We start from the raw sequence: 25,456 nt of genomic DNA, 5'->3' as shown, positions 1-25,456 counted from the left end.
TTTTTTTTTTCTTCCCATTGTGTTGTATGAGTTGTTTATATATTTTGGAGATTAAAACCTTGCTGGTTGCATCATTTGCAACTATTTTCTTCCACTCTGTAGGTTGTCTTTTCATTTTTTTTTTTTTTATGGTTTCCTTTGCTGTGCAAAACGTCTAAGTTTGATTAGGTCCCATTGGTTTTTTGTTTGTTTGTTTGTTTTTGCTTTTTAGGGCCCCACCCACAGCACACGGAGGTTCCTAGGTTAGGGGTCTAATCAGAGCTGTAGCCTCCAGCCTATGCCACAGCCACGCCAGATCCGAGCCACATCTGTGACCTACACCACAGCTCACAGCAACACCGGATCCTTAACCCACTGAGCAAGGCCAGGGATCGAACCTCCCACCTCATGGTTCCTAGTCGGATTTGTTAACCAGGACAGGAACTCTCTGCACTGTGTCTTTTTAAAAAAATATTGTGTTTTCCAACCCATAGTCCATTTATATTTAATGTAATTATGCATAGTTTAAAATTGTTTTTAGAATTTTTTATTGAAATGTAGTGATTTACAGTTATGGCTAATTTGATAGCTACCATCTTATGTTTGTGTTCTTTGTTTTCTTGCTCTCTGTTTATTTTGTTCTCCTTTTGGGGTCTTTGTTTGTTTGTTTTTGCCTCCCTCTTTTCTCCCTTACTTGTATGGAAATCATATACTCTTTTAGTCTTAGTGATTTTCTAGAAGCTGCAGTGTGCATATTTAATTGATCAAAGTCCAAATTAATCAATGCATTTATCTTCCTCCCAAACAGTTTAAGACATATGCTAATCCCATTTAACACCTCACCCCATAATTTATATGCTCTCCTGGAAATATATATTAATCCTGTCTTTTTCTTAATCCTGTAAACATTATTATTATTATAATTATTATTTTGTCTTTTTGCCATTTCTTGGGCTGCTCTCGCGGCATATGGAGGTTCCCAGGCTAGGGGTTGAATCGGAGCTGTAGCCACCAGCCTACGCCAGAGCCACAGCAGCTTGGGATCCGAGCCGCATCTGCGACCTACACCACAGCTCATGGCAACACCAGATCGTTAACCCACTGAGCAAGGCCAGGGATCGAACCCACAACCTCGTGGTTCCTAGTCAGATTCGTTAACCACTGAGCCACAACGGGAACTCCACGTTATTATTATTTATATAGTTAATATCCTTATAGTTACATGAATATTAACCTCTTTCTTTTCCTTATTTGCTTATTGCATCTCAAACTTTCCATCTAGGATTAATTTCCTTTTGCCTGAATTGTGTCCTTTAGAATTTCCTTTAGCAAATTCTGCTGATGGCCAACTCTTTGCATTTTTTTTTCTGAAAATGCTTTTATTTGTACTTTATTTAAAAAATTTTTAAATAGGGAGTTCCCTTTGTGGCTCAGTGGTTAACAAACCCAACTAGTATCCACGAGGATGCAGGTTTGATTCCTGGCCTCGCTCAGTGGGTTAAGGACCTGGTATTGCCGTGAGCTGTGATGTAGGTTGCAGACGCGGCTGAGATCCCACGTTGCTGTGGCTGTGGTGTAGGCTGGTGGCTACAGCTCTGATTCGACCCTGGAAACCTCCATATGCTGCTGCCGCTGCAGCCTTAAAAAAAGACAAAAAAATTTTTTTAAATAATAAAAACTTGCATAAGATTTAAAAGTACAAACACTGTATGCAAAAATGTATGAACATTTTTTTTCTGAATAATTTGATAAGTAGCCAAATGATGCCCTATTATTCCTGAATTTTATTGTGTGTTTCTTACAAAAAAGGATAAAGTTAGCAGTCAAAAGTCATGACAATAGTACTGATAAATGCTACCATCTAACCCTCAGGCCCCATTCAAATGTCACCAATTATCCCAGTAATGTTCTTTATTTTTTTAAAAAAGTATCCAGCTCAGAATCACACAGTGCACTTTTTTGTCTGGTCTATTTTGTTTCCCTCTGTCCTCAGACTTTCCCTGACCGGCATGTCCTCGATACCTTGGAAGAGGACAGGCCAGCTCCTTTGGAAGATGTGCCTAAGTGTGTTTGTCTGATGTTTCTGCTCGATCGGATTCATGTCATACATCTTTGGCAGGAAGAGCAGAGGCGTGATGCTGGGTTTTTCTCACTGCAACTTATCCGGCGGTGTATGATTTTGATCCATTACTAGTGATGTTACTTCAATTGCTTGAGGACAAGGGTTTCTACTAAGATTCTCCACTCTAATGTTATTGTTTACTCCTTTGTGATATATACCATGTATTTAGTATTTTGCAAAAAAATTAGGGAGGTACTTTGGAACTTTGTAAATACCCCATTTCTCATCAAACTTTCATTTGCCGTCTTTTCACTTGTGGCCTCCTGGTTTACTCAATGGATTATAATCTGCTGCTACCATCATTTCATGTGATACTCAGACTTTTCCCAGTTTGACCAGTGGCATCCTCTTTGAGCAAGCTTTTGTGTCTCTTTGAGATGGTCCCATAATTCCTTGAGCTCTCATCCTTGTTTTCCGGTATATGATGTTTCAGGTTCATCCTGTACTTTCTCCACCCAAGTCCTAGAATAAGCCCTTTCTCCAAGGAGCCTTGTATCTTTTAGTGGAGAATGGTAATTAGAAGCCAAGATTTTGGTGCTAGTTATATTCACTGCTATTGAGGTGTCTCTGCTTCTCACTATTGTCTTCATCTTCCAGCAGCCTCTGGTGGCCAAGATGCCCCTGAAGTTCTAGGGTCTTCCTTCTTGGGCTTCCCCTCAACCCCTTAAATTAAGGGCTATATTGGCCCTGCTCAGCCGTTGCCCATACCTGAACCAATCCCTCTGGCTGGGGGCACAGGAATCTCTAATTGGCGAAGTGTGGGTTCCAGGTCCACCTTTATATTTTTGTTTGTTTATGGAAGTATAGTTAATTTTCAATATTATATTAGTTTTGGAGTTCCCGTCGTGGCGCAGTGGTTAACGAATCCGACTAGGAGCCAATAGGTTCGATCCCTGGCCTTGCTCAGTGGGTTAAGGATCCGGTGTTGCCGTGAGCTGTGGTATACGTCGCAGATGCAACTTGGATCCCGCATTGCTGTGGCTCTGGCGTAGGCTGGTGGCTACAGCTCTGATTCGACCCCTAGCCTAGGAACCTCCATATGCCACGGGAGTGGCCCAAGAAATGGCAACAAGACAAAAATAAATAAAAAAATGAAGAAGGCTGATGGGTGGAGTTTGCAGAATTCAGCTTCACCTAGCTACATGGAATGAGTATCCCACAGGGAAGACAGGGGCTTTTTCAGCAGAAGAAAGATAAGCAGATCTGGGGCTGACAAAATAGTGCATGTCTGCTCTAACAACGAAGAGATTAGCTAGAAATTGTGATAACAACTGGAAGAAGAGACTAGGATGACACCTGAGAGAATCACAGTGGGCCCTCCATTAGCTTGAAGGTCAGGGGAGGCCTCTCTGAGGAGCAGCAGGCAAGCAGAGCCCTGAAGGATGGGGCTCTACCTGGACACGGGGATATGGCGGTGGAGGGGCCCAGGTGGAGGTAACCACTTGTGCAAGGGCCCTGAGGGGGAAGCTTCCTGGGCCTGTATGGAGACCAGAGTGGTGGGAGCATGGTGAGCGAGGGGGAAGAGGGGGGAGGCAAGGCTGGGGAGGTGGGCAGAGGAGACAGACGGGAAGCACCTTAAAGGCACTAACAAGGATGCTGGCTTTATGCTCAGGGGGGTAGGGTGCCCATGAAGGTGTGTTAGGGATGGGAGCTCAGCTTGGCTACTGGAGGAGGTCGGATTGGAGGGGGCAGTGGGGGAAGGGAGAGAGGACCGTGTTTCTCCATGTTTGTGCCTCCCCTCCTCTCTCCTCAATGGAACCATGGTGTGCAGGAACCTTCGAAGAAGTAGACTCGTGCCTGGTGAAGGTGCCAGAGCAGAGAGCAGATGGCAGCAAAATGGCTCTGGTATGCTTCCTGCCAAGCCCCACCTGACTTTCCTAGGATGCCCTCTCCCCCCACCCTCCCACCCCGTCTGCAGCCCCAGTATTCCTCGTTTCTCTGCCCCGCTCTTCTTCCCTCGGTACTCATCACCATCCGAGGTGCAGTCGGCTTTACTAGTTCCTTGCAGTTACCTTATTGCTCCTTAGTCTCTCGCACGGGGATGCATCCTCCACACATCAGGCGTTTTTGCCTGTCTCCTTCCCGGCTGTATTCCCAGCATCCAGAGCAGTGCCTAGATCAGAGGGCCTCCTTAAGTTTTTTTAAACAACTGAATGGATTGTGAGAGGGTCTCAAAAGGGGAAGAAAAGCTAGAAAGGACCTTTTTCAGGACACAGGCCCCAACCCAGATCTTGGCCACACAGCAGGCCTTGGGAGGCCAGAGAAAGCCAGCATCTACAGGTCTTGGTGAGGGCCACCGGACCGGCTAGTGGATGTGCAAGTGACACACGGAGTGTGGTGGGTCCGCCTGGTTGGTGGACAGAGTCTAGAGGCAGAGGGTCCACCCAGGCCAGGCCATGCAGGAGAGAGGACCTGCCCTCAGGCTGCTGTAAAGCAAGTTCCAGTCCGCAGGGTAACACGGGGGAAGGGGGGAATGGAGGTGGGAGGAGGTCACAGGGCCAAGAACAGTCTTGCATTTGGAGAGCTTCTGTCCTCATGCTCTGCCATTCTTCTAGCTGTCCACCTTGCACTTGCCACACAGGCCTTTCTCTTATCTCACACGTGCCACACTCATTCCTGCCCCAGGGCCTTTGCACTTGTCATTCCTCCTGTCAGGAAGGTTGTTCTCATCCATAAAATGGGCATAGTAAGGTTGGAGAGAGGCCTGTGTTAGATAAAGTATGCACAACACTGGGCATGGTACCGGCCACCCAAAGGGCTTATTACTGCCATCCTCCAACAAATTGTATGGAGTCCCCATTGTGTGTCAGGCACTGTTTCAGGCCCCAGAGATACAACAGCGAAGTGACATTCCGTCCAAGGTAGACAGGCAGACCCGCCCCCTAGTTTTTTCGTATGGCTACCTCTTGTCATTCAGGACTCAGCCCAAGTGTCACCTCCTCTAAGGGGCCTTCCCTGACTTTCAGTCTAAATTAGCTGTCCCTCTACCATCAGTTTTGCAGTTTATCAATTACTATTTAACAAGCCACCCCCAAACCTAATGGTTTAAAATTTCCATTGGCTGCTGGGGGAGTAAGGATGGGAGGGACCCAATGTCTCCTGATTCTAAAAGGTGTCTGGGCCCCGTGGGGTAGTTCTTCGGCTCTGCCTGGTGTAGACCGAGCTCACTGAGGGGGGCTGAACCATCCGTGATTACCCCGATCTTCTAGGGAATCTCACGTGGTGTCCTCATTCATTTTGTGGTCTGGTCTAGGCTTTCTAGCAGCATGGTGGCTGGATTCCAGCAGGAAAAAGCTGCTAGTTCCCTTCAGGATGGGCCAGGGTCTAGCACAGACTTCCACATCCTTCGATTAGTCCAAACAAGTGTTGGAATGAGCCCAGAGTCAAGGGCATCTGTTCTCTTAACAGGAGGAGTGGGAAAGAACTTGTAGCATCTTTAACCCATCACACTGTCCACCAGACTCACTTGTTTCACTTTCTCATACACACACACACACACACACACACACACACACACACGCCATAGGCCATGCCTATGGCATGTAGAAGTTCCTGGGCCAGGGATGGAGTCCATGCCACAGCAGCACCTTGAGCTGCTGCAATGACAATGTCAGCTCCTTAACCCACTGCATCACAAGGGAACTCCTTTTTAAAAATTTTAATTTGACCTATTTATTTATTTTTTCCCTGTGCGTCTTATCTATTTCATGTTTTCTCCTTCTTCTGCCTGGAGGGAATGAGAGGTAAAAGATTGACTGGACGCAGAATGCCTCATTCAGGCTTGTGTGGGATTCCTAGGAGGCATTCCTCACGGTGGGGTTTCAGCCTGAAAGGTCGGGACCCTTGCTGTCCCATCAGTTCCTGCCTTTTTTCCCTCACCGGCCTGGAGAGGAGCGAGTGCTTCGCAGTCCCTGGATTCTGGTCCTCCCCCAAATACCGCCTTACAGGGACTGTCCCCAACCTCTCTGCTGCCACCACCATCACCTCAAATCTTCACCCACCCCCAGCTCCCCCGGGGTCCCTTGCTTCTCCTGAGTTGATGCTGGGGGGCTGGCGGCTGGGGAGGAGCACGCCGGCTTGCCTGCGGGTGATGGGCGGTTCAGGACCAGGTTCAGTGTGCCTCTCACCCTGTGGCTTTACCCTCTGCTGCCCCGAAGAATGTCATCAGCCTCCAGAGGAACCAGGATGTGCTGGATGGAGAAGAAGGGAAGAAGATGACGATGAAGAAGATGATGGTGCGGGAGCGGCGTGCGGGTCTGTGGCATTGGGGTGGGGAGGGGGCGGGAGTCCTGAGCCCACCCACAGAGGAGGCGGGGGGGTGGGGTGGGGGCGGGGTGCGGGTTGAAATGGGAAGAGGACAGTCGATGAGGCGGCACCCTCGGGCTTGAGTCAGCTCCACCTCTAACGGCCCCCCACCTACCCTGAGGGAGCGCCCCCAAGTCGCTCCTTTTCTCTGAGCCTCGCTCATCCTCTGGCAAATGACTGTGACACTACCTGTGTCACTGGCTTGTTGGGAGGATGCCACCAAAGATTCGGTCACTGTAAATCCTTAGGCACCTGCAAGCAGCCCTTACTATTTTATACATCATTTCCTCCCAGATTCCTCCTGGTGGAGAATGGCTGAGTGTTTCCTTTTCACTTTGCTAAACGCAATCGCTTCTCAGTTATCCACCACAATGTTTGGGCTGGGATAACCACTGAAGTTTCCAGGACTATATTTAGCTATAAATAGCAGGAAAACAAACAAACAAACCCTTGCCTTTGATATTTTCATTGAATGATCATTAAAGGAGCACCTACCTGGTGTAGGTGCTAGATCAAAATTTGAAGTAATTACAAGTACATTTTAAGGGAATTCAGCTGGATGCCTTTCACGGGCCGTGCATGGTGTTTTTTTGCTTTGGGCCAGTCCGTGGCTTAGACACACTTCCCCACCACGAGGCTGCGGAAACAGTTCTTGCTGAGCCCTGCCTGTGGGGGTGCCATGGGTCAGGGCTTGGTGTGTCTTTGTGGCCTTGATCTAGGGCTCTGGGCAGGGTTTGAGCAATTGGCTGCTTCCCCCAATGGGAGGCCAGGCAGGGAGTGGAGGCCCAGGCTGAGGGGCTGCCTCTGCCCGCTCCTTGTGAGGAGGGGTGGCCTTGGCCTTGGTGGTCTGCAGCCGCCTGCCCCCTCACTCTGTGGTTCCCTGTCCAGAGGCAGATCCAGGAGGAGCCTCTGGACTCCCTCTCGAGCTCCATCCGCCAGCAGGCCATGGAGACCCTGACCCAGCTGAGGTGACCACGGCCCCTCCCTCTACCCAGGGGCTCCGCCTGTCTCTTCTGGAGCCTGTCTCTGTGCCCCCCCGGCCCACTCCCGCGCCTTTTCCTTTCCCCTTGCCCAGCCCCTGCCTTCTGTGGATCTGAATCTCAGCCCTCATCCCAGCCCTGCGTCCTTCGCTTCCAGCCCCAGCCCCAGGCCCCCGCCCCTGCCTCCGTTCATGCCCTTGCCTTCTGTCTCTTCCCCAGTCTTTCCCAGCCGGTCCTGGGCCTGCAGGAGCGGTCGGAGCTGGTGAACACGTGCGTGAAGAGTGTCTTCTCCCTGCCCTCTGTGCAGGCCATGCAGGAGAAGGACGAGGCGAAGGCTGAGGCCATACAGGTGAGGCGGGGTCCTCCCTGGCAGGACCCTGGGGCTGTCGAGTGTCCTCAGAGCGAGGCACATTCCTGGACTCCCAGCAGGGCTAGGAAGGGTGTTCTAGGAGGTAGATTTTTCTTTTCTTTTCTTTCTTTCTTTCTTTCTTTCTTTCTTTCTTTCTTTCTTTCTTTCTTTCTTTCTTTCTTTCTTATTTTATTTATTTATTTATTTATTGCTTTTTTGGTCCACATTCTCCGCTTATGGAAGTTCCTAGGCTAGGGGTCAAATTGGAGCTACAGCTACCAGCCTACACTGTAGCCACAGCAATGCCAGATCCAAGCCATGTCTGTGACCTACATCACAGCTCATGGCAATGCTGGATCTTGAACCCACTGAGAGAGGCCAGGGATCGAACCTGCATCCTTCTGGATACTAGTCAGGTTCTTAACCCACTGAGCCACAATGGGAACTCCCTAGGAGGTGAATTTGGCTCTTCACCCTCCTACTCAAGCAGCTCGGGCAATTCACTTCCCCCTTTCCCGACCTGAGACACTCGGGAAATATTTGGTGAGTGAATGACTCTGCAGCATAAAGGATCCCTCATCTGAAGCACTGCCCATTTTGGGCTCTGCCCTATGAGAAGGATGTGGGCAGATGTTGGCACAGCCTCAGGAGGTGGCAGGATTAGGAGGAAAAAGCTTGAGGACTGGGAGAGTTGGCGCTAAGTCTTGGAAATAGAACCTCAAGGGGTTCCCATGGGCTCTTCAAACTCTGGCAGGATTGTCCCAGGAGGAGTGATCAGAGGTGACCTTTAGTGTGGGATAGGGTCAGCAGAGCAGGGTAGGGGAGAGGGATTTCAGCTCTGGGAGAGGCACATGCATGCATCCTTGCATTCAGTAAGTATAAACTAAGTGCCTAATCCAGAATCACAGGAGTGAGATATAGGAGGACTGAGGGCACGGGGGAAATGACATTATCAAAATATTGTACAAATAAGTGCAAAATTACCACAGTGGCAAATGTTGTAAGCAAGAAGTACTTGGTGCTATAAAGAGCCTGGAATGGGAGACCCTGAGCCTTTCTGGGGGCAAGGGATCATGGTGCTGGAGGTGAGAGTTTACAGAAGAGCTAACTAGCTGAAGTGGGTGGCAGAAGAAACAATCTGTGCACAGAAGGAACAGCCTTAGTGCAGAGAACATGGTGACTGCAAGGATGACGAGGAGGCAGTATGGCTGGAGCCCAGGGGACAAGGTGAGAGAGCAGTGGGGACCAGACCAGCTACAGCCTGAGGGCCCTGGGTCCAAGGTGGTGAGTCCAAGTCAAACTCCAAGTGGTATCCTTGAAAGAAGTCCCCAAGGAGAGGCAGGAAATCCCTGCTGGGTGCGAAGAGGGTGGAGAGCCACCTTGTAGTACCACACCAGGCCAGCAGAGGTCAGTGCTGCCCAGGGATGGGCTGCAGTTGGACAGGAAGGAGGAGGTAGTTGGTTCGTGAGGCTTGGTTGGTGGTGGTGGAGTAACCCTGGTGTGCACAGACTCCGGGAGCCTGGACAATGACAACCTGGAAGGTAGATGTGGGGAGCTGGTGCAAAGAGGGGAGGCAGGGGAGAGAGGGTCTCACATACACTGCTCAGCCTTGTGTCTGTGTAATGCTTGCACCGTCCTAAGACAATCTAAACTGGGGTGTGGATGAAGAAGGAGGCAACTGAAAAGGAGACAGATGGCTCCTGGAAGGAGCAACTTAGAAGATGTCTTTGGGTCTAGGACCAGCAGTTTAAAAAAGGCTCATAGCACCTCTCGGGTTCAGTAATAAAAGGCTCACCGTTCTAGAGCGTTATCCTACCCATCTTCTCATTTGAGCCTCACAAATTCAAACTTCCTTGTTGGGTGGCCTTGGACACACTCATGCCTCCTCATTTGTACAATGAGGGAAACACTTTGAGGGCCAAGTGATATGGTTGTGCAAATCACAAGGCACTCACCAGGCCCATGGCAGATTCTCAGTAAAGGCTGGGCCTCTGCTTCCTCCCTTTGAAAGTGAAGAAGCATAGGGATAAGCAATTGTTTGATGAGAAAATTATCACCCATGGAGAGGAAGTAATTTGTCCAATATCGCAAATCGAGGTTCGTCTCAGAGGTAAGATCAGAAAGCAGTTCTCCTGGGTCTGAGTACCTCTTCCTCCCCAGACCCACAGCAGGGGTTGCCAGGGTCTGGGGTCTACTCCAGAGGCCCCCTAGTGGCTTGGTCCTCCTCCTGTCCACAGACACTTTACCATCAGACCTTCGATGCCCTGCAGACACTGCTCAACGCCCTCTTTGTTAAGGATCCCACTCCTGCTGGGCTGAAGAGCATCTTGGAGGTGTGGGGGCAGGGAGGGGAGGAAGGGCAGAGTGGAATGGAGAATCGACTCCAGAGAACTGGGGGAGCGGGGCTGGACCCAGAAAGAGTGATTTGACTTCAGGATGTTATCTTGTACAAGGCTTCTGCTTCTCTGCCCCTTTCACAGGCCCTGTCCCAAACTCCTGCCTCTTCATTCTCTCCTTAATTCCCATACTCCTGCTATAGCTGCCCCCATATCCTTTCTTTCTTTCTTCTTCTTCTTCTTCTTCTTTTTTTTTTTTTTTTGGCTTTTTAGGGCCGCACCTGCTGCATATGGAAGTTCCCAGGCTAGGGGTTAAATTGGAGCTACAGCTGCCAGCCTACACCACAGCCACAGCAATGAAGGATCTGAGCCACATCTGTGACCTACACTACAACTCACGGCAACGCTGGATCCTTAACCCACTGAGCGAGGCCAGGGACCGAACCCGCAACCTCATGGTTCCTAGTCGGATTCCTTTCCACTGCCCCACAATAGGAACTCCCCTTTTCTCCCCCCTTGCTTCCTTGCTTTCTAAATTCTTGTCCCTGTCTCCCTCTCTCTCTCTCCCGTCCTCGAGACCCTCCACCTTCCATCTCTCTCCCCACTGACCTCTGTCCTCCCTCTGGTCCTCCAGTCCTCTTCTCAGCTCCTGGACCTCATGTTTTCCTGCTCCAAGAAGAGGAAGAGGGCTGTGGCGGGTTGCCTGTATGCCCTTCCTGGAAGTTTCCTGATGAGTGGTGAAGCCTGGTTTGCCCATCCAGGCAGTGGAGGCTGGCACCCAGCTTGTGGCTCTGAGTCTTGCCCTTTTCCCCACAGCCTCTGGGGCCCTGGATGAACTCCGGGAAGGCCCATGAGAGAGCACGGGCTGTGAAAATCAATGTCTCTGTGTTGAACCACACGCTTCTGACCCTGCCTTTCTTTGTGAGTGGCCCTGGGAGGTGGGGAAACCCTCCTCGGGAAAATCTTTCAAGCTCTGAGGGAGCCTGTGCCTCTGTCCAGAGATTCTCTGTGGTCCTCCTTATCCTCAGCGATCAGACCATGTAGCGCTGTTCACTCTTTACTGTATAGCATCATTGAACCTATAAGTCTCAATCCCTAAGATTATGACACAAACAGATGTCCTCGGGGTTCCCGGCGCTGGGGCTTCTGCTGGGGAGGCTCATCCTTCGCATCGGGGATCCTGATGAGGAGATTGGCCGGGAGGCTCTGGACGGCATCACCATCCTTTACACCATCTTGGAGCTTCAGAAACGTAAGCCCTTCGGAGTGCCTCTAAAAGGAGGCTTCTGAGCAGGTACTCAGCCTGGGAATCAAATGGAGCCTTAGGACAAGGCACTGGCGGGAGATGGAAGAGACCAGCCTGGGGTCTGATGGGGTCTGTGGAAATCAGTGTAAAGACTTAATCCCACAGAGCCAAGACACAGAGACAGCAAACAGTCCTGTTTTGATTTCAGCAATGCTTCTATTAAGCAGATAGAAGGATGCCTCTCCTCATCCTTCCGAGTTTAATTTGTCACGCTCATTTTCCTATTCCCATGCCACCATGTACATGCAGGCACGATAGCCCCATTGTCCTACTTTTTTTGTTTGTTTTTTGTTTTTTGTTTTTTTCTTTTCTTTTTTTTTTTTTTTTTTTTTTTTTGCTATTTCTTTGGGCCGCTCCCGCAGCATATGGAGGTTCCCAGGCTAGGGGTCCAATCGGAGCTGTAGCCACCGGCCTACACCAGAGCCACAGCAACGCAGGATCCGAGCCGCGTCCGCAACCTACACCACAGCTCACGGCAACGCCGGATCATCAACCCACAGAGCAAGCGCAGGGACCGAACCCGCAACCTCATGGTTCCTAGTCGGATTCGTTAACCACTGTGCCACGACGGGAACTCCCCCTACTTTTTTTTGGTCTGTCTTCTCCACTAGTCTATCACTCCATTTGAGGCTGTGTCTTGTTCACCACTGTATTCCCAAGATCTAGCCCTGGGCCTGGCACACGGTAAGTGCGCAGTGAATATTTATTGGATGAATAAACAAAGAACAGGTATTGGCTTAGAACCTGGAGGGGCTAAAACCTGTAGGTGGGAGAACATCTCAGGAGTCAGCTGTAGGGTGCTAGTGATATGGTCTGGGCTGACACAGATACCCAGTTGGCATTGCACCTGGAAGCATGGCAGGGTCAACTCTTACTTGCCTGCTTTCTCAAGCGTCCCAACTCTGCTCCAAACCAAGGGACCCTGGCACACTATTTTAACTCCAGCCCTTCCTAGCTGTGTGACCTCAGCCAAGTACTTTTCTTGTCCAGCCTAGATTTCCTCATCTGTAAGAAGGGTACAGTAGGATATAACTCTGAAGCTTTTGGCAAGATTAAATGACGTTTTATATCTACATAAAAATATGCGTGTGTGTGTGTGTGTGTGTGTGTGTGTGTGTGTGTGTGTGACCAGCTCATTTCACACATTGTAGGCACTTGCCAGATAGACTTTCCTTTTCCCCCCTCCCTGCAAGGATTATCTTATCGATTTCAGCCTTTGGGGACATGTCCAGTGTCCCTGCTCTTCTTCTCTAGCTTGTGGGACAAAGATTCAGCCCTTAGGAGATTTCCTCTGCTGCCCAGGAATCACTCAGACCCCCTGGGTGATGGATAAAGGCCACATTAATGATCAGTCTTAGGGACAAGAGGAGGATGCACCAAAGCAGTATTGCCAGATTTAGCAAATAAAAATATAGGACACCCAGGTGAGTCTGAATTTCAGATAAACAATAAATTCATTTTGGTATATTTGAGACACAACTTTAAATTCTGCAAAAAAAAAAAAAATGTTTATCTGAAATTCAAATTTAACTGGGTATCCTGTATTTTATCTAGTGACCCTAGGACAAACCCACCCTGTTCCTCCCCCCAACCCCCCCCTTTTGTCTTTTGTCTTTTTAGGGCTGCACCTGCAGCATATGGAGGGTCCCAGGCTAGGGGTCTAATCGGAGCTGTTGCTGCCGGCCTACACCAGAGCCACAGCAACACCAGATCTCAGCCACATCTGTGACCTACACCACAGCTCATGGCAATGCTGGATCCTTAAGCCAGGGAGCAAGGCCAGGGATCAAACCTGCCACCTCATGGCTCCTAGCCAGATTCGTTTCTGCTGTACCACAGCAGGACACTGTTAGAGTCTCAAGGAGTGAGGTGTTCTGTCCAGGCCCCCTGATTGTAGGAAGCAGCAAAACTAGGATTCGAACCCAGGTCTTCCTGATTCCAGGTCTCAAGCACTTCCCTTTACAAAGAACCTGCAGGCTTAGTCCCTGTCATTTAGCCTCATTGGCCCTTTCTTATGACTGTGTCTTGCATAGCCTGGTGGATCCAGGTAGGACCCAAGCCAGGCCACAATAAGGCTCAGGAAATGAGCCTGAAATGTGTTTTCTTTAACAGAAAATAAGGAGCCCCCATGTGCCAAGTGTTATGCTAGGTACTGGGGATACAGAAGAAAAAAAGGTTAATGAAATTATCTGCCTGTTGATTTTATCTTCTTGTTGTCAGGAGACAGTGAACAAAATAAATAAAACATACACTAAGTCAGATGATGATTAGTGTTAAAGAAAAAAGAAAAAAGCAGGAAAGGGGAAACAGGAATGCCAGGGGTAAGGGCAGCTTAAAAGCGGTTTTGCCGCAGTTCCCGTCATGGCTCAGTGGTTAACGAACGCGACTAGCATCCATGAATACTTCGGTTCAATCCCTGGCCTTGCCCAGTGGGTTAGGATCCAGCATTGCCGTGAGCTGTGGTGTAGGTCACAGACATGGGTCGGATCCTGTGTTGCTGTGGCTGTGGTATAGGCCAGCAGCTACAGCTCTGATTTGACCCTTAGCCTGGGACCCTCCATATGCTGCAGGTGCAGCCCTAAAAAGACCAAAACAAAACAAAACAAAAGAACCTAAAAGAGGTATTGCCATACACTGCTGTCCCCTGCCCCCAAATGGCAGAAATAGATCGGATAATGCCCTGATGAGACGTGGACACAAGTCCTAGCTATGTGCCTGCAAATGTGTACCTACATTCACCAAAAGGCATGGACCAGACATCCTAGAACACTCTTATCAGCACTGAGCATAATAGCTAGAAATAACCCAACTGTCCATCTGAAGTAGCACAGGTAAATACATTGTAGTTTATTCATATCATGCAAAATTATACAGCACTGAGAATGGATGAACCTATGCAAATTGAAGCAGTGGAGATGAATCTCGCCCTTGCAATGCTGTGTGAAAGCCAGACCCCAAGGATAATGTACAGTATGAGTCCATTTGTATAAAGTCCAACAGCAAGGAGCTCTAATCTGTGGGTTTAGAAGGCAGAATGGTTGTCACCCGGGGTGGGGGAGGAAGATAGTGGACTGGAATGCGGGCGCAGGGGGCCTTCTGGGATGCTGATCGTGTCTTTCTTTCTTTCTTTCTTTCTTTCTTTCTTTCTTTCTTTCTTTCTTTCTTTCTTTCTTTCTTTCTCTCTCTCTCTCTCTCTCTCTCTCTCTCTCTCTCTCTCTCTCTCTCTCTCTCTCTCTCTCTTTCTCTCTCTTTCTCTCTCTCTCTCTCTCTCTCTCTTTCTTTCTTTTTTTGCCTTTTAGGGCCGCATCCATGGCATATGGAGATTCCCAGGCTAGGGGTCGAATCAGAGCTGTAGCCTCCAGCCTACACCACAGCCACAGCCATGCCAGATCCCAGCCATGTCTCCGACCTACACCACAGCTCATGGCAATGCTGGATTCTTTAACCCACTGAGCCAGACCAAGGATTTAACCCGCAACCTCATGGTTCCTGGTTGGATTCGTTTCCGCTGCCCACGATGGTAACTCCCATGTTCTGTTTCTTGACATGGGTGCCTGCTACAGGGACATGCTCACTGTGAAAATTTATCAAGCTGGGAGTTCCCGCCGTGGCGCAGAGGTTAACGAACCTGATTAGAAACCATGAGGTGGCGGGTTCGATCCCTGGCCTTGCTCGGTGGGTTGACGATCCGGCGTTGCCATGAGCTGTGGTGTAGATCGCAGATGTGGCTCGGATCCCACGTTGCTGTTGCTGTGGCTGTGGCGTAGGCCAGCGGCTACAGCTCTGATTAGACCCCTTGCCTGGGAACCTCCATATGCCGCGGGAAGTGGCCCTAGAAAAGAAAAAAAAAAAAAAAAAAAAAAAAAGACAAAAAAAAAATGTATCAAGCTGGTTACCTATGATTTCATGCACATCCAACTTCTATGTTTAACTAAAAGTTAAAACAAAGGACTAGGTGGGCAGGCCTCTCTGAAGAAGTTCCTTTCTTACAGGAGCCAGAGATAAGGAAGAGACCAATAGGAAGGAGCTGTATGAGAGCAACAAGCGTTTCCTGGGGCCCTACAACCCCGTCAGCCCATGCCAGAACATTCTGCGTGTGATCGCGGTGACCGCCTGCCGCCCACCAGCCCGGGGCCTTCCTGGGGGACAGGGACAAGGGGGAGGGGCAGCGCCAACCTGCCCCAGTGCCTCCTCCCCGGCTTCCATCCTTCCAGGCTCAAGTGCCCCTTTAGAAGGAGTCTTCCCCAACTCACAGGCCCATCCTGTGGGTTCCCAACCCCTCTGGTTGGTGCCACAGCAGGTGGCTGTGACACCCAGCTCTGGGGGCAGGGGCTATGTCACCTCTTCTTTCTTTGCTCCTCCCGAAAGTGTTCACTACTCACTAATTAACGGAGTTTGTGGTCCCCTGCTGACCTCTGCATGCATCTGGAGCTGTTGGTGTCTGCTTAGGCGCTGCTGTCTGCCCTGTGTGTCAGGATCTCTGTGTCTTTGTTTCAGGAATTTGGAGACTTCCTGGGACCCCAGCAGGTAAAGGACCTGCTGCTAGCAGCCCTGGAAGGGCTGAAAGGTGGCTCAGAGGCTCGGGGGAAGGACTCGGGGGAGATGATGCAGCTGGCATCGGAGATCACGCTCACCTCGGTGCTGGAGTGGTACCGCCACAGGGCGCTGGAGGTGGTAAGGTCCTCCGGGGGCAGGGGCTGCCCAGGGAGACCCCACAGGGCCTGCTGGGCAGGACTGGTGATCGCTGAGTTCTAGGTGCTCCCAGCATGCCGGTGAGAAAGAACTCACTCGCCTGACTCTAACTCCAGCTCAGCTGTCTGGCCTGGGTAGGGGAGGGGGAGGGCAGCGAAGACATCTCGCTCTCAGGGGAGGGGCAGGTGCTGCCTGTCTCCCCATTTCTCTCCTGGATATCCTCTCTGCCCCTTTCTCTCCCCCTTCCTTCCTGCCCCCGTCTCCCCACTCCCCTGCACTTCTCTTGGCTTCTCCGTTTGGCCCTCTGCCTGCTCCCGGCGGCCCTGGCTGTGCCCTAGATCCCAGAAATCATGCAGGGCATCTATGCGCATCTGAGCCACATCCAGGAGCCACGGGCCCGTGAGGTGGCCCTGCTGCCCATCTCTCTCCTGGCCAGCTCCTTCATGACCGAGGTCGTCGTGGCCCTGCTCATGTGCCCCCTCCCGCTGGACAGGTACCAGGGAGGGGGGCTTCCAGCCACTACAGCTCAGATGGTTGAAGCAGCCTCACTCCTGGGCTGGGAATCCCTCCTTGTGAACCCAGAGGAGCCCGCCACCCTCCCAGGTGGTCCCTCTTCCATGAACTGTGGTGCTTATGCCAAACATGAGACCCTTCCCGAGCATGGCCGGGTGTCTGTGCTGCACATTTAGACATTCTTTCACTGGTATAGCAACCCCATTCTACAGATGAGAAAACTAAGGCTCAGGGCATCTACTGAGCAAGCAACAAAATAAGGACCTAAAATCAGATCTGACCAACCCCAGGCCCAGAGCTCTTCAATGATGCCATAGAAAGGAGCACCGAATGTTGGTCCTGATTTCCTCCAGCTGCTGTGTGATCTTGGGTAGCCTGCTTGTCCTCTCTGGGCTTCAATTTTCCCCTATATGCAAAAGAAGGAAATACTTCCTGCATGCTCACCCTCGGTAGGTGGTTGTGACAAGTAACACATCCAGCCAGGCTCAGAGCCTTTCCGGGCCTGGGGGCTAGCTCTGCAGGAGCACAGCCCACGCTGTCAGCCTTCAGGGAGCTCTGGTCAGATGGGCAGAGGGGACTGAGAGCAGTTGATAATGAGCTCCCAGGCCCAAGACACCCGTCTGACTGCTCCAGCCTCCCAGCCCGGGAAAGGCTCCCATACCTTAGAGTGAAAAAAACAAGGCGGAAGTGTGTGATCTACATCTTAAGGTGGTTGGTGAGAGGGAACGGAAAGGAATCAGCAGAACCATGGAAGTAGGGGTGTGTTTCTACCCAGGAGAGCAGCCGGGATGGTGAGCACTGGGGCGACGCGCCCCTATCTCCCCGCTGGAGGAATTTAACCCTTTCTGGCTTTCCCGCCCACCAGGGGGTTTTCTTCTTGAAGTCACTAAACATTCAGACTCAAGACTTCCAGGGCTACACCTGACCTCATTTATGCAGAATATAGGACAGGACAGTGTCCTTGCAGCAGCCCATGCAGCAGACCAGACAGAGCTGGGACAAAATTTAAGGAGGCCACGCCTGTGCTTCCCTGAGTCTGAGAGCGAGGACTTCCTTAAATGTTGTGCCCTTGTGCCCTGGACACCTCACTTTCTGCACCCTAGTCTTGGCCCTGGGAGCTGCCCTGGCTTTGGTGACTTGGAGCACTAGTGTCTCTCTTCTTTTTTTTTTTTGGTCTTTTTGCCTTTTCTAGGGCTGCTCCCGTGGTATATGGAGGTTCCCAGGCTAGGGGTCTAATTGGAGCTGTAGCTGCTGGCCTACACCACAACCATAGCAACTTGGGATCTGAGCCTCGTCTGCTGCTCACCACAGCTCACAGCAACACCAGATCCTTAACCCACTGAGCAAGGCCAGGGATAGAACCCACAACCTCATGGTTCCTAGTCGGATTCATTAACCACTAAGCCACAACGGGAACTCCACAACTAGTGTCTCTTGCATTGACTCTACAGACTTTCTTTCCAGGGTCCCCCACAGGGACAAGCTCAGTCACAAGAGTCCCTGCACCCTGAGAAGCTCAAAGCTACAGCCTTCCCCGTGGTTCTTACAGTTAATTTAGAGTTCCTCCCGGCCCAGATGCAATTTACCAATTGGGTCATTTTTACCATAAGCAATGTTGCCTAGCAACATAGTTGACATACTATCTTTATCAGGTTTCCAGGGGAACAGAGCTGGAAAGTTAATGGAAGTTTCAAATCTCAAGTGAAGGGCGAAAGCATCTTGTTAACCGTTTAGTGTGTTGGCCTGTCGTGTTTTCATCTTTCCCCAGAGAAGTGCCTACAGGCTGGTGCCTGCTCTCCAGACGCTCTCCCTTGCCTGGCATGCTGCCTTGTAAGGGACAGTAGTGAGTGCTCCTTAACATTTTGGGACAGATCCAGGCCTCGAAGGGCTCCTTGGCATAAGAGGCACAGACATGGGCTTTGGAGTCATCAGATCTGGTCCCTTCAGGACTCTGCAGCTTATTAGCTGTGTGGTCTTGGACTGGTGACTTTACCTCTCTGAGCCTTAACTCTGCATCTGTAGAATGACAATAATGACCTACCTTGAGAGGCATGGTAAGAATTCGGTGACCTTGAATGTCTTGCAAGTCCCCTGGCAGACAGCAGATGCTCAATGTTTGCTGAAGTAATAAATTGTCTGCAAAGCACCTGGCATAGTCCCTGAGAAACAGGGTTTTTGATTATTCTTAGCCCCTCGTCTCTTAGGGAGGGTTTTCTGAACCGTTTCAGAAATCTGCTGGCACGCCCATGGATGCCTTTTCAAAAGCACCTTCCTTTCTTCCTCCTCAGTTGGGAGGCAGGGTGCCCCCCCGCCCCCGCCGCCCTGGTCCCTGTTAACCATCCCCGCCCCTGACCCCTCAGCAATGGAGCAGAGATGTGGAGGCAGCTGATACTGCGCAAGCCCAGCTGTGATGTCCGAGATCTCTTGGATCTGCTCCTGACCAGCCTGAAGGAGAAACCCGTCACCAAGAAGGGCCGGGCCTCCATCGTGCCCCTGGCGGTGAGGACCCACCCACCTGCCCATCACTCCCCCATCCTGCCCGCCTCCCTCCTCCCTTCCCGCTGAGCTCTGCGCACCCATCTTCCAGTGCCTTGTTCTGCCAGGAACTAGCTGCGTGGCCTTGAGCAAGTCTCTGTCCCTGGGCTCTTGCTCGTGTGACAATGGTACGAGTCCTAGCAGTGAAAGCAGCAGCCCAGAATAGTGGACGCAGAATGACCTGGAACTCACAGATCTTAATCTGGGAACTGACTGTGCTTTGTTACTATTTGTCACTTTACCTCTCTGAGGCTCAGTCTCTGCATCTGTAAATGAAATAATAATATCCGGAGTTCCTGTTGTGGTGCAGTGGAAATAAATCCGACTAGGAACCATGAGGTTGTGGATTCAATCCCTGGCCTTGCTCAGTGGGTTAAGGATCCGGCGTTGCCGTGAACTATGGTGTGGGTCGCAGACGTGGCTTGGATCCCACATTGCTGTGGCTGTGGTATAGGCCGGTGGCTATGGCTCCAATTTGACCTCTAGCCTGGGAACCTCCATAAGCGGCAGGTGCGGCCCTAAAAAGCAAAAAAGAAAATAAAAGAGAGAGAGAGAAAGAAATAATAATATCCACCTTGGAATTTCCGTCATGGTGCAATGGTTAACAAACCCGACTAGGAACCATGAGGTTGTGGGTTCGATCCCTGACCTTGCTCAGTGGGTTAAGGATGCGGCGTTGCCGTGAGCGGTGGTATAGGTCGCAGATGCGGCTCAGATCCCGTGTTGCTGTGGCTCTGGCGTAGGGTGGCAGCTACAGCTCCGATTCGACCCCTAGCCTGGGAACCTCCATATGCTGTGGGTGCGGCCCTAGAAAAAATGAATAATAATAATAATAATATCCACTTCATATGGCAGTAATGAAAATTAAACAAGATAATTCATTCATTCATTTAGCAATGTAAAATGTTTAAGGCCTTCTGCTCCCCATCTCAGAGGTCAGCCCTGGGAACACAGGGGGAAAGGGCTCTGACTGCAGGAAGGGGACTGGGTGGGAGAGAGATTTCTCTCTGCTTCTGTCACTGCCACCCTAGTCCCAGCTGGCTGGGTAATACCTCCACCCATCTCTTTGCTTCCATTCCAGCTCCTCTGACTCGTACCACAGCTAAAAAAAAAAATCCTCGAGAAACGCACATCTGTTCTCTCAACCCTCTCAATGGCTTCCCACTGATACTGAGAGTGACATCGTACTCCTACTGGTGCTGCAAGGCTCTGCACCCTTTACCAGCCTCACTACTCTCCATGGTCCTCTTGCTTGCATGGCTACATCCTCGTTGTTCCTTGTCAGATCTTCCTATACACTGTGCTAGCTTCTGCCACAGGGCCTTTGCACACGCCGTTTCCTCTGCCTAGACTGCTCTCCACCAAATCAACTTCTACTCATCCCTTGGCCCGCATATTATCTAGAAGTAGTTAACGTCTATTTATCCCTGTGCAGATTATACTTTGCTTCATATACTTTATCTTGGGATACATTGTGATTTGACAATAGTGTGTATGCGGGGGGGTCATTTGATTAATCTGTGAGATGCATGACTTCAGTGCCCAAGCCCGATATGCCCAAAGTCTGACATATCCCTGGCACACAGTAGATGCTCAAAATCGTTTTTGCTGGATTGATTTATTTACTCAACAAATAGTGAGCCCCTACTCTGTGCCAGGCATACTTATAAGCTCTGCAGATTCAGCAAAGAGCAAGACAGTCCAGTGGAGGGAAGCAAATGAATGAGACATGGTAGGTGATGAGCAGGTGATATGATCCTTTTACAGAGGAAGATACTGACATGACTCATCCAAGGTCACACAGCTAGGGAGTGGTGGTGCCAGAACTCAAACCCCGATCTCCTGACCCCAAATCCTGCGTGTCCCTCTCTCCCCCAGCACTGAGCTCTATGGCTAAGGCACCAGGACCCATTCTTTCCTACGTCTGGACATTCGTGTACTCTTCCTCCAATCAGTGTGTGCTGGTGTGTTCAACAAGCATAGTTTGAGCATAGGTACAGCCTGGACTAATTTTTTTTTTTTTTGGTCTTTTTGCCTTTTCTGGGGCCGCACCTGTGGCATATGGAGATTCTCAGGCTAGGGATCTAATTGGAGCTGTAGCCGCCAGCCTACCCCACAGCCACAGCAATGCCAGATCCAAGATGTGTCTGTGACCTACACCACAGCTCATGGCAATGCCAGATCCTTAACCCACTGAGCAAGACCAGGGATCGAACCTGCAACCTCATGGTTCCTAGTTGGATTTGTTAACCACTGAGCCACGACGGGAACTCCGGCAGCTTGGACTAATTTTTATCTTACGGTATTGAGAAACCATTTGAACAAGATAGAGCCATGAGCAGAGCCCTATGGTCCATCACTAGAGACTTTTCTCTACACCACGAATTGTGTTCTTTGGATATAGTCATTGGCTTTGGGTTACTGAAAAATGTAAAGGCTTTGCCTCTAAGAGGCTTGTCTAGGCTTGGCCACTGCCTCATTATATAACCAGGTCAAGCACTCGCCCTGCCTTGGTATTCAGATCTGTAAAATAGGTAGTAATGACTCTTGCCTTGTCCATCTTACCTGTTGAGAATGCTAAGACAGCATATGTGAAAGGGCTTCCTAAACTGTAAAGTACAAATACCACTTTTTTGTTCTCCTCTAGCCACATGATATCACTAATCTCCATGGGAACGTGCCATTGGTTCTTTAATTTCACAATTAAATGCTTGTCCCTTGGAGTTCTCTTGTGGTGCACCAGGTTAAGGACCTGGTGTTGTCACTGCAGTGGCTTGGGTCGCTGCTGTGTGGTGCAGGTTCAATCCCCAGCCCGGGAGCTTCCACATGCCATGGAAATGGCTTTAAAAAAATATTTTTCCTTTGGTTAGCTGCACAGATTCTCAGTGGCACAAATCTTAACCATTTTTTAATAAAGCACTGTGACCTTCTCTCTCATTCATCTCCACCACACATCTGAAGCTGGAGGGACTAGGACCAGTAACCCATTTTACAGAGGATGAGTGTGAGGCCAGAGAGGGGTAGGGAGTGGTGGAGCCAGAATGAGCCATCAGGTCTTGGGACCCCAGCTGGTCAGCTTCCCTACCACTTGCATTGTCTTCCCACCAGTTAGACAGGCCCTGGTGGGCAGAGTGTGAGGAGTGGGTCCAGAGCCAGAGCAGAGCTGGCAGGTGGAGAAGGGGCAGGGTAAGTGCAGATGGGGTCCCGGGAAATAACATGGACCAAATGCCAACAAACCCAAAGTGCTTCAAGTCTCCAGGACATCAGAGGGCTGGTGTGGGGCCACGGTCTGGAAGGCACAGGGTGCAGGGCAGATAGATGCGGGGTGGCCGAGTCCAGGACAGGTCCTCCCTGGCTCCTGCTCCAGCTGGGGTTTGTTTCTTTGGGCTGCTGGCCACATGGCGAGGCAGTGAGGCAGCCAAGTTTGATGGCCCCCAGGGCCCTTCACCACCTCTGCTCTGTGTTCTGAACCAGGAGGCAGTGCTCATTCCAGGCTGTGTCTGAAATGCTGGGTTCAAGTCCTAACTCTGCCCCCCGGAAGCTGGATGATCTTGGGCCAGTCTCTTCCCCCTCTGAGCTGATCTCCTTGCCAGATTCTATTCACAAATGCGGGAAGAGCTCCCTCTGCCATGACTCTTCCGGGGTGTGTCAATGTCAAAGGGCTGCCGTGATTGTCTAGGGAACCAGGAGTTGGGGGACAGTGGCGGTGGTGATGGGGAATCTGGGCTTGCCCAAGGTGGGTCAGAGAAGAGCAAAGATCCAGGTCGAACCTCCTAGAGAAGTAGTCCAGGCCCTGCCAGGAGTGTGGGCCCAGCGGGCCAGGACGTTCCACCAGCCATCCCTCTGTCCCCAGGCAGCCAGCGGCTTGTGTGAGCTCCTGTCCGTCAACAGCTGCATGGGCCGAGTGAGGCGCATCTACCCGCAGCTGCTCCTGGCCCTGCTCATTCAGGTCCATTACCACATCGGCCTCAACCTGCCCGGCCGCGTGGCTTCCCACAAGGACCCTAAGAAGGATGCTCAGCCCTCCAGCTTTGTGCCTGTACGGTAGGCTCCCGCTGTCCCCGGCAGGGGGTGGGCCACCAGCGAGGGCCCTGCCAAGGTCTTCAGGGCACTCGATCAGTAGAAATTGGCTTTGGGACTAGAGGAGAAAACACAAGTGCACTTTCATCAGAGAGCGCCAATCAAACGCTCAACAACTATTTGTGTGTGTCTTCTGCTTCGTGCTGGGTGGCAGGAAAGAATGAGCCTCCCCCAAGGAGCTCACTGTTCGATTTTCCTCCTCCTTCCCTAGGGATATTATTTGCATTCGATTTGTATCCAAGGCCCAACCATTTGATTTTTATTAATTGGAATGGGTAATATAGGCACGTGGGTAAAACTCTCAAAAGACATTAAAAGGGAGTCTGTGTTCCTCTCTTTGCCCCAGTTATCTACCCTAAGAATCCGGTTCTTTCTTGCCCTTCCAGAGAGGGTGGATACAGAGATAAACCCACATATTTTCATCCTCTATTTTTATACTGATGGTAGTTAACCTTACACAGTTACAGGTTTTGCTTTTATTATATACCATATCTCTGAAATCACTACAAATAGAGTTACCTCATTATTATTATTATTATTATTATTATTATTATTATTATTGTCTTTTTAGGGCCGCACCCACGGCATATGGAGGTTCCCAGGCTAGGGGTCGAATCAGAGCTATAGCTGCCGGCCTACACCACAGTCACAGCAACACCAGATCTGAGCCGCATCTGTGACCTACACCACAGCTCACGGCAACACCGGATCCTCAACCCACTGAGGGAGGCCAGGGATCGAACCTGCAACCTCATGGTTCCTAGTTGGATTCATTTCCGCTGCGCTACAGGAACTCCACCTCATTATTTTTATTTAGGTTTTATATCTTGTATCTCTTTGCTCCGTGTTTCCTGTAAGTTATCCATCTTTGCCTCCAGTTTATTTCCAATGTCTTGCATCATCTTCAGCATCAGCAGTCTAAAATCTTTTTCCTGGAGGCTGAGAATCTCTTGATCACTTAGCTGATTTTCTGGGTTTTTTTTTCTTTCTCCCTCATCTGAGTTATAGTTCTCTGTCTTTTCATTTTTATAGGTTTTTGGTGTGGTGACCTTTATACAGATAATAGAGTTGTAGCCTCTCTTCCTTCTGGTGTCTGCCCCCCTTGTGGCTGAGGTCGGTACGGGGGCTTGCTGTAGGCTCCCTGATGGGAGGGACTGATGCCTGCCCACTGGTTAGGGTTAGGGTTAGGGTTCTAATCCCTCTGGTTGGTGGGGCTTAGTCTCTGGATGGGATTAGAGGCTGCTGTGTGCCTGAGGGGTCTTTAGGCAGCCACTTTACTGAAGGGTGGGGCTGTGATCCCACCTGGATTGTTGTTTGGCCTGGGGCTTCTCAGGGCTGATGGGTGGGGCCAGATTTTCCCAAAGTGGCCACCTCCAGAGAAAGGCACTGCTGTTGAATATTCCCAAGAGCTTTGCTTCCAATGTCCTTCCCCTGTTTTCCTAGGAGGTCCTCCAAGAACTGCAGTCAGGTTTGACTCAGATTCCTATGGAGACTTTGCTTTGCCCTGGGACCCAGTGCACGTGAAAGTCCGTGTGCGCCTTTTAAGAATGGGGTCTCCTTTTCCCGTGGAACTCCTGTGCACAAGCCCCACTGGCCTTCAATGCCAGATGCTTGGGGGGCTCTTGCTCCCGGTGCCAGATCCCCATAGGTGAGTTTGATGTGGGGCTCAGAACTCTCACTCCTGTAGGTGAGTCTCTGTGAACCAGTTACTTTCCAGTCTGTGGGACTTCCCACCCAGGAGATATGGGGTTGCTTATATCGAGTAATCACCCCTCCTACCACTTGATGTGGCCTCCTCTTTGTCTTCTGGAGTAGGATATCTTTTTGAAGGTTTCTGGTCCATTTGGTTGAAGATTGCTCAGCATTTAGTTGTAAATTTTGTTTCTTTTAGGAGAGAGGTTGAGCTCCAGTCCTTCAATTCTGCCATCTTAATCCCATCTCCCCACCTCATTATTTTTAACAGCTGCATAATATTCCTCTGCAAAGAATCCTTCTTCTTGGTTTTGTTGTTGTTGTTGTTGTTTTGTCTTTTTAGGGCCACACCTGTGGCCTCTGGAGGTTCCCAGGCTAAAGGTCAAATCAGAGCTGCAGCGACCAGCCTATACCACAGCCACAGCAACACTGGATCTGAGCTGCCTCTGTGACCTACACCACAGCTCACGGCAATGCCGGATCTTTAACCCACTGAATGAGGCCAGGGATTGAACCTGCGTCCTCATGGATACTAGTCAGGTTTGTTAACCACTGAGCCATCATGGG

The 25,456-nt window shown here is 50.4% G+C and overlaps 1 protein-coding gene across 1 annotated transcript in view; it reads left to right on the top strand.

Moving 5' to 3' along the window:
* MROH7 (maestro heat like repeat family member 7) overlaps nucleotides 1-25,456 on the top strand; it is a 76,815-nt gene that overhangs the window by 29,710 nt on the left and 21,649 nt on the right. The window contains 12 exon segments of the mRNA XM_021096584.1: nucleotides 3,873-3,946; nucleotides 6,259-6,336; nucleotides 7,295-7,374; nucleotides 7,606-7,735; nucleotides 9,973-10,068; nucleotides 10,888-10,992; nucleotides 11,188-11,323; nucleotides 15,370-15,482; nucleotides 15,875-16,051; nucleotides 16,408-16,562; nucleotides 18,943-19,081; nucleotides 22,971-23,161. Of these exon segments, the coding sequence (XP_020952243.1) occupies nucleotides 3,873-3,946; nucleotides 6,259-6,336; nucleotides 7,295-7,374; nucleotides 7,606-7,735; nucleotides 9,973-10,068; nucleotides 10,888-10,992; nucleotides 11,188-11,323; nucleotides 15,370-15,482; nucleotides 15,875-16,051; nucleotides 16,408-16,562; nucleotides 18,943-19,081; nucleotides 22,971-23,161 (1,474 nt within the window).

The sequence above is a fragment of the Sus scrofa genome, chromosome 6 (genome assembly GCF_000003025.6).
Source record: "Sus scrofa isolate TJ Tabasco breed Duroc chromosome 6, Sscrofa11.1, whole genome shotgun sequence".
In the NCBI taxonomy this organism is placed as follows: domain Eukaryota; kingdom Metazoa; phylum Chordata; class Mammalia; order Artiodactyla; family Suidae; genus Sus; species Sus scrofa.
Note: the sequence above shows the minus strand (reverse complement) of the source record. Positions and strands in the feature narration are given on the sequence as shown.